At 32.4% G+C, this 13,577-nt stretch overlaps 2 protein-coding genes across 2 annotated transcripts; both read right to left on the bottom strand.

The window, feature by feature from the left end:
* Positions 1–1,421: 1,421 nt before the first annotated feature.
* On the bottom strand, positions 1,422–4,067 carry LOC107950328 (anaphase-promoting complex subunit 11). Its single transcript, XM_016885177.2, has 4 exons — positions 3,996–4,067; positions 3,748–3,800; positions 2,863–2,981; positions 1,422–1,848 (listed from the first exon to the last, which is right to left on the bottom strand). The coding sequence occupies exons 1-4, from the start codon at positions 4,065–4,067 to the stop codon at positions 1,733–1,735; spliced, it is 360 nt and encodes a 119-aa protein (XP_016740666.1). The 3' UTR covers positions 1,422–1,732.
* A 1,866-nt stretch (positions 4,068–5,933) lies between these two features.
* Positions 5,934–12,296, bottom strand: LOC107945135 (phytochromobilin:ferredoxin oxidoreductase, chloroplastic). The gene is made up of 8 exons (XM_016878998.2): positions 11,517–12,296; positions 10,062–10,178; positions 8,970–9,064; positions 7,958–8,051; positions 7,705–7,836; positions 7,472–7,576; positions 6,388–6,438; positions 5,934–6,299 (listed from the first exon to the last, which is right to left on the bottom strand). Exons 1-8 carry the CDS (start codon positions 11,742–11,744, stop codon positions 6,111–6,113), a joined length of 1,011 nt encoding a protein of 336 aa, XP_016734487.1. The 5' UTR covers positions 11,745–12,296; the 3' UTR covers positions 5,934–6,110.
* Positions 12,297–13,577: the final 1,281 nt, after the last annotated feature.

Raw genomic sequence — 13,577 nt, 5'->3', positions numbered from 1 at the left:
TATACAATATTTGAACTCTTATAGGTAAAATTAACACCAAATTTATAAATAATTTTGTCTTTGCATTAGGTGGATAAGAATCAAGGGCAGGCCCTTTTTTTTTTTACCATTTATATATTCCCAAAGGTTAGAAGAAGCCAAACATGTCCTAACAAAGACACAGCAATTGGCCTCAATGTGCTTTGTTTCTTAGTGGGGTGTGGGAGATTGCAAGAAAAGTCTCCAAAGTGATTCCAAAAACATGGTTTTGGTTTCTAACCCAAAGAATTAAAAGAAAAAAGACTTTAAATTTGGTATTTTATTTTATTATTAAAAGACAAAGAGACAAAGAAATCTAAGGAAATAGAAGATCCAAAAGTAGATAAGAGATACATAAATTATACATTTATCTCTACTTGTGGAGTTAGGTGGAGTAGTTGGGAATTTGTCCATACTTAAAATCTACACTTGTTTGGAGGGTTATGAAAATGTGTTAATCCAATTTGATAGTCTTGAGACGTTTAAGGACGTTTAAGAGAGTTCTTTGAAGGGTTTCAACTCTGTTCTAATTAGGAAAATTCATTGGTTATAGTCACGATTTGGCCGTTAGAGTATTTTGCACATATCTAGAGAAGATAATCAGGATGTTGATAACTTGGTAAAGACGGTACATGAGAGAAGGCACGTGTTGCGACTATTTGAGGTTCTACCATTTAGGGAAGGGTTTAAGTTATTGTAGCTAGGTTTTTTATTATCTTTGTCAAAAAAAAAAACTACATTTTGTTTAAGAGTAGGGTGCAAGGGTTTTTTTTTTAATTTAATAATTAAAATATACTTTTATTTAAATTTAATTATAAAGTATAGGATAAAATATAATTAATGTCACTTAATTATTAATAAACTTACACTTTAACTCAATTTTAGAAAATTATGAGTGTAAAATTACTATTAGTTAAATAACTTTGAATATAATTTACTCTATGGTGAATGATGACTTAACCAATTAAATAATAATTTTCAAATAATTCAATGATCAACTTATAACCTTTAAAATTTAGGGACTAAAGTGCAAACGCACTAATAGTTGAGCCACCTCAAGTGTAACTTACTTAAAATTACATAAATTTAATGTTAATATAATTTTTCATTTTCAATGAATTTTAAACTCACTGCTAGAATTTAGAATTTAGGTTCAAATCTCATTAATTACAAATAAAAACTTTTAAATAAAATCATTTATGATTCAACCCAAAACCCAAAATTCATTCCTTGGGTCTTGACTAACACACATTTCTCCAAAGGGCAATGATGTTTGGATCAAGGTCTTGCTTAAGTACCGGCCCCAAAAAAACCATTAAACAAATTGACTCAAGAATCTAACCGAAATACAAGATCATAAACCGATTGAATGAGAACTGATACGGACTGGTTGGACCAAGTGATTGAACCAAAAAAAATTTATTTACTCAAACCGGTCAGACCGGCAAACCGATAGTTTGACCGGTTCCACCACCAGTCCGGCTCTGAAAACCCTTTTAACCTTGCTAAAAGGGAGTGTGTTTGACGAATTAAAGGTTGATGGCCAAACTGTTGGTCCATTTTACATGAACCATGTAAGCACAAAACAGAAACAAAACTCATATTTGGTGAATCTATGAATATAGGTAGATCAAAATGAGAAGAGATAAAAAGTGTGTTTTTTGAACAGATAAGCAACATAAGGCATCAATGGTTAAAATATTTATTGGATGAATCATCCCTTGAACTGCCATTCACGACGGCACATCGGACAATGTGCTTGAGAAGTCTGTGAATTAACCCATTTCAGGATGCAATGAAGATGGAAAGCATGGTTGCATGCACCCCAAACTGCAACACAACAACCGATAAACATCGTTAAGTACTAAGAAGATGATGAACTCCAAACATTTACATGTATAATAAGTAAGAAAGCAATGAGACAAAAATGAAAACAATCGAGGTTATTTGGACTCAGGTGTGAGGGTCATATCCCCATACCTCTGTCCAAATATATGAATGCTTCAAAAATAAGAAGTAAAGAGTCAAAGCAAAATAGGAGATGAATATGAATTGTATTTGTAAATATACTTGTTCTGTCATGATTATATAAGCAAACCATGCCTACTATTAGTTCATGTCAAAATACCAAATTTGTATCTTTCTTTAAATCTAAGTTACTCAGACTCGGATGTGAATCTCATGAATGGATCTGTGTCCAACAGCAATCTGTTTGATTTTTTCTAAGTTTTCCATATATTTGTTGGATTATATCCTTATACCTATATCTGAATATGTGTCAAATATATCGGACACAAGTACATCAAGCAAGAAGAAGAATGGAACAAAATAACTCTTGCATGACCAAAGTGCTACAATCTCATAAAAGTAGAAGTAATTCCTAAAAAGTATATATCAATGAAATCATCATAGAAAAGCAATTCCAAATAGACTCTTAGACCCATATATTAATGGGATTTCAAAAAGATTTTTCTTTGCACATGAATGCCATTTAGCAAATTTTAGTAGCATTGTCCTGACAATTGTCCTAGTAGAAAAATGAAAATATTTTAAAAAAGGAATGGGATACACATTCACGCTATGGTGCTCCAGCTCTTATTTTTCTCGAAGTAACAGTGTCTAACACATGGATATAGGGATACAACCTCCGAGAGCCTTCCAAATACATAGAAAAACATAGAAAAATCAGCCTTACCTGTGTCGACACATACCCGAATTTGAATAAAATAATGTTCATGAAACCAAAAGGTAAGAACTATTAAAAGGCACAAAATTTCATAGAAACTCTTTTTAATAACGACTCAACAATATAAGACAATACGATCAGTCTAAGTAAAGACTTACTCAATGGGCAATCATCCCCAGGGAGTTTACAGTCAGAACAACAACCATCAAAGGCCATCCTACAAATTCCACATGTTTCATCTTGGGCATCCCATGTCCATGAAGCAACAGCATGCCATCTGTCATCAAAAAGAAAATATAATTAGAGTTTCCTCATCATTAAAAAAACAAGGGTAATTCAACAAAAAAGCATAATTTTTTTTTAGTAGCTACATTGGGATGCAAGTGGTAAAGAGTGCTTACTCTGTTTATAGCCAAAAGATATAGGGAGAGAAATAGGTCAAGAGAAAACTGCTTCTTCTAGTAAAAAAAACAAATGTCATTTTGACCAAAAACAGTCCAAGACTTCATTTTGCTTGAAATAGTCATGTTCGACACATATATGGACATGGTGGTGAGAGGACATGACTTTCCAAATACATGGAAAAACATAGAAAACAAAGTGCGCATAGCCATGTCAGACACATACAAGTATCCGAAACTTATACCCGTGTCCAAGTAGCATAGCTTAGTAATATTTAACATACATATGATACACTCAAGAATTTAAAAGGTTGAGGAAGAACAAGAAAAATGCTTTTTGCCATAAATCAAAGATATATACTCAAGAAAAACAGAAACCACAAAAGGTGCTATTATTGTGAAATAAATCTTCTTCCGACTCTTCATTTCTCTTTAAGTTCTCATGTCCGATATTTCCAAATATAAGTATGGGAATATGACTTTTCAAATACCCGCCAAATACATGAAATACTTGCAAAAAGGACTGAATATGCACATGTTGGACACATACACAAAATCCAAGACGTGGAATAAACCATTTACTCATAAAAGATTAACAAAAACAATTTTGCTTGAGACACTTTGCATTGAAGACAAGGATACGTAGCAACTTGACTTTCATCTTCTCCTGCAAAACCAAGACCTATGTGAGAGAACTTTCCCCATACATAAATTATAAATTCATATCAGAATTCAGAACTACTCAAATTTTCACCATTATTGGAACTAAAACAAAATCAGCAAGATCCCCATGCCCCTTTCATTCGATATTCATTTCCATTTCATTTTCTCAGCTACCAAACAGACACCAAACAGTCAAAATTTAACTACATCAGTTCCATGCTAAAGACCTCACTAGCGGTGTAAATAAATTTCACATCAATAGCAGCAGATCGTGGCCGCAAATAACGGAAAATAATCATTATAGCGGCTATAACAGCCCGCCATTTCCGCAAAACCTATACCCTTAAAATTAAATTGATGAGACAAATAGTAACGATCAGTAGGATCGAAAACAGGAAATCAAAATATAGCATAGTGATGAAGATAGACAGAGAGCAAATAACTTAAAATCTCTCTATCATGACTGTAAGTGGACATCGAATCTTTTTAGGGTTTTGAAAATTACCTTATTCAAATTTCCTGCTCCGTCGGAAACTAGAAGACAGAGTGAGCTGCGACAGAGCTGTGGTGAGAGTGGGTCCGGAGTTTTTTTTTTTTTTCGAACAAAATTAAAATGTTTTGCCCGCTTTGCATTTTTTTTATAAATTTAACTATATCAAATAATATTTAGGATAAACTAATGTTATTAGTAAATTTACATTTTAGTCATTCAACTTCAAAGAAGTTATAAAATAGTTACTAAACTCTAAAAATTTTTATTTAAGTCACTACACTATTCGAAAATTTTTATTTTTATTTTATTAAACCTGATTAGCAAGAGAGGATTCGATGATCAATAGGTGATCAGTACTCATCTATGAGTAGAAAAACATACTTTAGATTTCGAATCAATCTGGGTCAGTGTCGAAGATTAGAGAAAAAAGTTATTTGAATTTTGATTCATAGATTCGTAATGTTTAAAATTGTTTCACGGAAAAAAAAAGAATTGAACTATAAAAAAGTAAGAGGAATGTGAGATTTCAATTGATATAGGGAGTGTGAATAGAGAATGTCATACAACAGCAATTTGAACAGTTCAATGACTTAAATGAAAATTTTTGAATAATTCAAATATCATTTTGTAGCTTTTACTAATAATTTTGTGATAGATATAATTTATCTTATTTTTTATTATTGAGTAATTTTGATTTTGCTTTCCTTGTATTACTCGGGGAAGAAATTAAAATATAATTAATTTGTATATATTTATTAAAATAAGTAAAATTAAAAAAATTAAGACTTTGAGTTGGCATTAGAAAATAAACATAATTCGCAAAATAATATAGATTAAATAGCCTATATATGATAAATCGATCATTTATTTGTATGTAAAAGATTCTTAATCATTAACATCAAACTAAATTCAATCAATTAATCAAATATAAAATCGATAATTTATTCAATTAAATCGAAAATTTATAATTTATTCACATAAAATCGAGTAAACTAATCAAACATAATTTATTCAATTAAATCGAAAATCGATAATTTATTCACATAAAACCGAATAAAATAATCAAACATAATTTATTCAATTAAATAAAAATTCGATAATTTATTCTATTTAACCAATGACTTAAAATCGAATATAAACCAAATTGCAATCAATATTTTCATTATTTAAAAAGAATTACATTAATAGTAAATATTTTTAGTCACCCAATTATAAAAAGTTAAAAAATAATCACTCAACTATTAATAATTTTCTTTATCACCTAACTATAAAAAATTACAAAATAATTACCAAACTATTCAATTTTATCTTTCCAGCTAGCTAAGGTAAAAAATAAAAACACGTAACTGACAAAAAAGGCAATTAAATAATTAAATCATCATTCTATAACTTTTCAAAATTAGATAACCAAAAGAGAAATTTACTAATAATTGGATGATCATTTTATAATTTTGGTAAAAAGAATTACTAATAGTTGAATACTAGTGCAATTTACCCATTATATAATTATTGTTGAAGCAAAATCGAAAGGCAACCATCTACACATTCGAAAGCCAATTTCTACTTGAGAAACTTCCTTCAATTTTTCAGGCTTTTTTTTTTTTTAGAATTAATGTTGGAATTTTAAAGGCAAGAAAATCACTAAGAAAAACAATTAAATGTACACAAAATCTAGCTATAACATACAACAATTCCTTACATTTGGGAGATTTATATGTGGATTATTATTCGGTACACAGACGGTGAAAAATCAAGGTTAAGAAGCAGGATTTACAAGAACCCACAAAAAGTTAGTTTCTCAAGTCATTGCCAATAAACTCTCCGTTTTTATCCCAAGGCCGGTTTTCGATTAGTTTCTCAAGTCATTGCCAATAAACTCTCCGTTTTTATCCCAAGGCCGGTTTTCGAAACCCTTACCAATGATGCTTCGTTTCTCGTTTATAGTCCCATCCTCGATGCCGTACTCAGGGAAGTAGTCCAGGAATGTTTTGCTTCCTAGTTCATCAATCCCACTAAAAAGGAAATTTCTCAACAAATCCTACGGATTTCGCATCGATTCATTAGTTAGGTAAAGAACTGGTCACGTTGACCAAAAATCATTAAAGCTAAGTGATTCATGAATATACCTTGGCGAGCTTCTCCCCAATCAACCGTTTTAAAACTCCGTGGCCAGGATCCTGCTTTCATATGAACCAAAAAAGTCGAGAAAATAAGAAACGTTAATGCCTGCAAACTTTTATGATTTCCTGTAAAGGAATGCAGAAGACTCTAATATTATATTTTTTGGGGTTGATTCCGAGCCCGGTTTGGACTTTACCAATAGACACGATTGAACGGTAGCTATATTTGAAAGGCTAAGCCTGAAATTTGGATCTAGGATTGCTCGGCCAAACAAACTTGCCGTTATGGATATGATTCTAAGATAAATATGTTAACCATAGGAGAAGTTAAATGTAACAAAGGGTGTTGAGTCAATCCAAGAAGCGCAAGTGACAAGTATTTAGTTATGTATTAACATATTATCATGGGAATGAGTAACATTGTGAATGAGACACCGGTGTACGCAAACTACTCAAGTTTGACTCGAAAAAAACTATAACATAATTCGGTAATTATCAAGCCAAGCTCAAGCTTGACCAAGCCAAGCTATTGATCAAGCCAAATTCAAGCATAATAATACTCGGCTCAAACAGCTAGCAAGCCTTATCATGTTTTCGTTTTTATATATATTTTTTAAATATTTTTATATCATTAAAATACACTATTACCCTTAATCTTAACATTATTAACCTTAAGCTTAATTATCGAGCTCAAGCTTGAATACGTATGAGCTTAATTGACTTCGAACTTAAATACAAAAATTAGTAAACAAGCTCGAGAAGTTCGATTATATCTCGAGTTTGAATGTTTGATCAAGCTCGAGCAGAGTATCAAATTCTGAATTTTAAGTCCAGTTCGAGCTTGCCAATATTCGGGCTCAGCTCGGCTCGATTACACCCCTTGGAAAGAGTCAGACAATTTTATCTGCTCTTTCAGTTCTCAGACTTAAAAAAATCGATTGCAACAACAATCGATAATTTTATCTTAATTAATGTAATATTTTCTATGTCGTGCAAAAAATCAACTGTGAAGATACTATCCGAAGCTAACAGAGATGATAGGTTCATAAAGACGAGACTGTAAGAGAAAGCAAAAATCTGGAATAATAACCTTTTCAGCTCTCCATGTTAGATATCTATGCTGGGCTTCGAGATTGCACGTAATTTGAGATGGATCAGTATCCTCCACCGCTTGCTCCATTAGCTCCAGCCATGCCTAATAGAGCATCAAGAAGTAAGAAAACTAAGCACAGTTTCCAAAAGATAATGTATCGATAATGCCAATTATCATTTGTACTTTATATCATCAGGCAATGACTGCATTTCTCAGAAGAATAACTGTACCTTGTAGTACTCCATGAACGCGGAATATAGAACTTCGTGTTTAGAATTGCTCGAACTAAACTTGGTCCATATCACTATCGGTGAGAAGAACTTTATAGATTCACTCGTAAGCTTTCCTCCCCAAGGTAAAAGCTGCATGAAATCTGTGTTCAGTCATCATTGGTACATATTTTAGAGAATCGATAAAACTGATGTAAACAATTATCAATATCTGGGTTTACCATAACATGCCAGTTCCAAGCATCCCATTTACCTCGGTATACTTCAGACCTAGAGGCAATAAGCGGTCATAGTACTTTTCCTTGTAGTCTCTTCGACTAGTGACATCGTGCAAAGGATTTAGGTCCCTATAAGCGATTAACCAAGGGTAAGTTCCAAAGTCATGATTCATAAGAGCCACGCACAATCCAAGAATGAAAATTCTAAGGTCTTTGTGAATTATTTGTCAAACTTTTCATGTATAATTAATACTAATGCACAAACAAACAGGAAACCAACACTCATGTGATCAACATGAATGTTAGATCATAAAGATGGTCTAGCAATCTGGCTTGTTATCTCGATTCTTGCCCTTCCTTTCTCATTTCAGACAAAGGAAACGGATGCCTACTTGAAGTATCGGAAATACTAAACAAGTAATCAAAGCCAGACACTGGTGGTTTTACTTGCAAACGCAACATCTTGCAATGCCTATCAAATGATTCTACTTCCATCACGTCCCTTCAATGCGCCTAATTAGGACCGACATGGTATAACTGATAAATCCAAATTTTAACAAATTGAAGAATTTAAGTTCATGCTCTATTCAAATTGACTTTGCACTTTTTGATGTGCTATGTGTACCATTTGAATGTCAAGTGATTTGGAGAACCTAATAGAAGCTGAAACTGGATTTCCTGTTTCTTTTCGTTATCCACCTTGGGCAACATAACAAAAAAACAAATTCCACCATGCTAGGGCTGGGTGGATATATCTACTACAAGAGAATTACTAGAGTACTGAGCATTTGAAAAATATAGACTCACCCGGGGGCAAAGCCAGAATATCGCTTTAGGGGGCTAGAGATGAATCATAAATTTGGGGAGGGGGGCAAAGAGCAATTTTAGCATTATACTAATTTGTAATTTCATATATTTTGAAGGGTCTAAATGACCAATTTACCATTTGTAGGAGGGGGCCAAGGCCACTGCCTACCCCCCTTGTCTATGCCCCTGATCTTGCCACTCATGTTCTACAAATAATGAAAAAAAATAAACAAAACTTACAACACGACTATGTTCATGTTAGCAGTAGTGAAGAAGTTGCCACAAAATATGGGTAGATCAAATTCTGGTTTCGGAAAGGCAGCAAAATCTAATACCTGCCAAGATAAAGATAGAACAAAGTTAGCATTACAAAAAACATAAACCATACTAGATTATAACAAACCCGCGATGTGGGTGAAAAAAATTATGTAAGAAATATATTTATAAAAAATTTATTTAAAAACAAATGAGACTTTAGATGAAATAGTAAAGTTGAGATATTGAAAGCTATGATGTCTCAGGCACAAATCCTGTAAAAAGACAAAAAAAAAAACCCTCATAGTAATCTCTTACTTTGTAAAAGGAATGGGTTTTTGGTAATTTCCTAATTGAGTTAAGGCCTGATTGATAAGTAACATCAGCTTAGTCAAACACTTAAAGAATAGTATAGATTATGTACCAAAAAATCTACAGAAAAAAAAAAAGAAAGAACCAAGGATCCTACTAGAGAAATAATCTCTAGAACTATCTTGGTCAAACAAAAGATCTCAACAGCCATAGAGAGAGCATCTCTTCTCTTGAACCCTGCATTACTTGTCACAGAACCGGTTTCTTATTCTTCGTTTCAATATAAGACCTCGATCAGCTTTTGGGACAAATTCCATACACTAATATGGTCTCTGAAATAATGTATTACATCGTATCTTCAGAGCATAAATCTTGTTTTTAATTTCTCTTTGTTAAAAAAAATGAACTTTCACATTTCTAAAGACTCCACAGATCAAGAATGCAATAAAATACAGCACGACAAGACCAATGTTTGGAAAACTAAAGACTAAGGCTTTTACAAAACTCAAGAGATTAAGATAAATATAAACGATGAGAGTCAAATTGCTGCTTGTGTACTTCTAATGAGTTATATGAAGAACTTACTACAGTGATCATGAGAAATATGTCAAGAATAAATCCGAGATATTAAGAAGTTGTAACGAGTACAAAAAGTATAAGAAGAAAACCTTTTTTTTTTGCTTTTCAAGTTGTAAAACCCAGCAGTGTCTTAATGCTGATTTAACGACTCAAAACATTAAAGGTAATGGGATTAGAAGATAATACCTGCATAGCTTCACCTTCAATGCTCATACTTCTAAGTAGTCTGATTTTGGGAGTTTCGAATGATAACATTTCAAGCCTTGTTTGTTCATCCATTGCGATCATAGAACCATACTTTTCCTGAAGTGGCATAAAATATTTAGATTGCAATAAAAGCAGAAAAAATCAACATTAAATCAAGAATTCACATCAAACCAAGAATATATATGTATCAGTATGTCAATTGTAGCAATGCTCATCACAACATTAAAAAACAACAAAGTTAGTGGAAGCAAGAAATATTGGACTAGCTCAAAATCTTTATGTCTAGTTTGAAGCTAACACTTTGTTTCCGTGAGAAACCCCTAAAATTTGAACTTGGCAAGATTAATTGTCGGATTTTGGGCTAATCCAATGATAACAGCCAAAAACTTCATGCTTTGAAATAAAAACCCTAAAGAACTATAGCCATCATGTGCTCCTTTTAAACTAAATTCTCGCTCATTCTTATCAATAAAAAGGCATGATGAATTGCAAGTATCGAGCAGCAAGAACCTTGTGCTCCAGTAGGACCAGTACAGGATCCTGAAATGTTTCTGCTATTTTTCTTTTCAAGCAAAATTAACTCAAATACCAGATAGTATAAACACATGGCCCATTCTTAAAGGCATTATTTTGATCCAATGTATGTGACAATAAATGGCCATTCTTGCGCGGAGTGATTTCTGACTTTTTCAAGAGAAGTCTTCAAAGTGACGTCCGCCTAGAGCCAGAGGACCCCTCAACACGTCCGGTATTGTCCCAGGCCGGAGTTTTGTCTCCCAACTCCGTTGAGAGCCTGAGCTGGAGACAGGGTTCATGGAGCAGGAGCGTCTAGTTGGATCGGGCCATGCGCCACCAAGGAAATGGTGCCCATTTTCATCAATTCGGGCTCTCGACAGAGCCGGGAAACAAAAACCCGACCTGGGACAACACCGAAGTGTTGAGGGATCCTCCACCTCCGGACAGACAACACTTCGAAGACTCCTCCCATGGGAATCGAAAATCCCTCAAGAATTCTAAACCAGAATGAACAAGATGAAAGAAAATTTCCCTATGGAAAAAGCAAAAACTCAATCCTACTTCATGAATTAAGTGGAGTAATAATTTGTGAAGATATTGCCAAAAGTATACTCCATAATCCATATCAGTAATGTTCCTCAACTAAACATCGAATAGACACAAAATGTATAGTAAAATACATTTCAACATGGAAATTAGATAAAAGTAACACAGATTATTCATCCATATAGCACTGTATGTCTGCATCAGTAACTCTAACCTAAAAATCCCATAGATTTAAACCCAAAAAAAACCTCCAAACTGAAAAGGCTGAGAACATATATAGTAAAAACAACACTAAACCCAAAAAAAATAACCCATAAATTCTCATTAAAAGGTTCAAAAAAAGAAAGAAAAAAAACCACAGAACCCATTTACCTGTAGAGGAGAAGGAAGCAAAAGGGTATGTCGTTTAGTTTCATTAAAAGAAAAATGAATGAAGTTCTGGTAAGAAATTGCAGAGACTTGAAGCAAACAATGCCTTTTCTTCTTCCTTTTACTCCACTGAGAGTTACCATTATAGTTAATGGTCATTAATGGCGGACGAGGTTTCAACATTAAGCTTAAACTTAAGCTTAATGACGATGAAAAAGAACAACAATCCATTTTTCTTTTGAAAAAGGGTAAAAAAGAAATGAAAAAAATTAAGGATTCATTACATTTTGGGTTGAGTTCATGAATTTTTTTTTAAATGTGATTTTCTAGAACTGGAAAGTTTTTTTTCTTTCTTTTTTATAGCTATATAAAATGAGGATCTTTGGGTTTTCGCCACGTGTACTGAAAAAAAACACCATCATCTCACAAAGCACGTGGACGTAGCCCCACCATTAAGTCTCCGCGGTATCATCGACGGCGAGTTCATGAACTTCCTCCGCCGGCGTCAGATGCTGAAATATCGATACCGTCAATCTTCTCCGACCTCATGAGACAAGGAATGGCGCCGTTTCTCGCCATCGACGGTAACAACAACGAAAAAACAAAACTGGAGCTAAATTAAAAGAAGGCGAAATTTTTTATATGGTGCTAATGTAGAGGGTCCGAGTGTTGATGGTTATGATGTCGGATGGAACCGCCGATTCGGCGATCGGGGCAATTAACCTTACCGGAATTCTAGTCGGATCGCACATGGACTTAATTCGGGTAAGGAATTTCACAAGTTTTCGTAATTTTAGCTTAAGCAAGGATTCGAGTTTAGATAAAAATATAAGTTTAAAAAATGAGCTGTAAAAAATAAGATTAGTAATCTAAACGAGTCTTATTTCGTTCTCGTCTAGCCTGAATTTGTTTTCTTTTTATATTTTTAATTAATTATTATATTAATTTTAAAAATTATTATATCATCTTTTCGACAACTATTTAACGATTAATGATAAAAAGAAAATACAAAATCAAATAATTGAATTATCATTTAGTTGTGAATTATTATTCTTAAACCCTCTTTGTTTTACATTGACTTTTAAATTTTATTTTAACTTAAAATTTATTAATTCTTTTAATATTATGGATCAAAACAAAAAATTATTAATAGTTGGATGATCAAAAAATAAATTTATTAATAATTGGGTGACTATAAGTGTAGTTTATCCTTTAAAAATGTTTGGTTGTGTCATATATCTAGACCTATTCATAGGTTAAATTTCCTATCGAAGCCCAAATATTCATTCTAAATTTAAAAAGATTTAGACAAAAATATTAAATTCAAAAAATAAACTCAGGAAAAAAATGAGGCTTGTTTAAAATTTAGGCTGACCCATTTTCTTTGTTTATAATATAATGCATTAAGTTTTATATATATTATATAATTTATAACATATAAAAACTAAATCTTTAGTAATATATAATACTAAAATATAAATATTTTTTTAAAATGTTAAGATAATTATCTATAAAATTTTAATAAATAATAAAATATATATAATTAGGGGAAACTACACCAAATGTCATTAAATTATTAGTAAGTTTACGTTTTGGTCACTAAACTATTCGAAAGTTTTTATTTAAGTCTCTAAACTATTTTAAAATTTTATTTAAGTCACTAAGCTATTTTTTTAAGTCTAGCTAACGAGCGCCAAGCGACTATACGACGACCGGTACGGTAGATCGGTACCTATCGACGAGTAGAAGAACATTTATTAAGTCCAAGTTGATTTGACGATCAATGTAAAAAAATAGATAAGAAAAGTCTTTGGAATTTGGTTCACAAATTTATGATGTTCAACGTTGTTTCTTAGATCCCATCCAACAACTCGTCGCAATTTAATTGATCTTCTAGACTTAAAAAATAGCAGCTTCGATGAATTTAAGTTAATAAATTTTACCACATTTGTACATGTATCATTGTTAACAAATTACTAGTGTCATGAGCTGTATATCAAAGCTTGTGACCATTGCGCACAAAACGTCCCATAGAAGTCAACTTATCAAATGGGGCTCATTTGA

The sequence above is a fragment of the Gossypium hirsutum genome, chromosome D13 (genome assembly GCF_007990345.1).
Source record: "Gossypium hirsutum isolate 1008001.06 chromosome D13, Gossypium_hirsutum_v2.1, whole genome shotgun sequence".
Taxonomy (NCBI): domain Eukaryota; kingdom Viridiplantae; phylum Streptophyta; class Magnoliopsida; order Malvales; family Malvaceae; genus Gossypium; species Gossypium hirsutum.
This window is presented reverse-complemented; position numbering and strand designations above follow the sequence as displayed.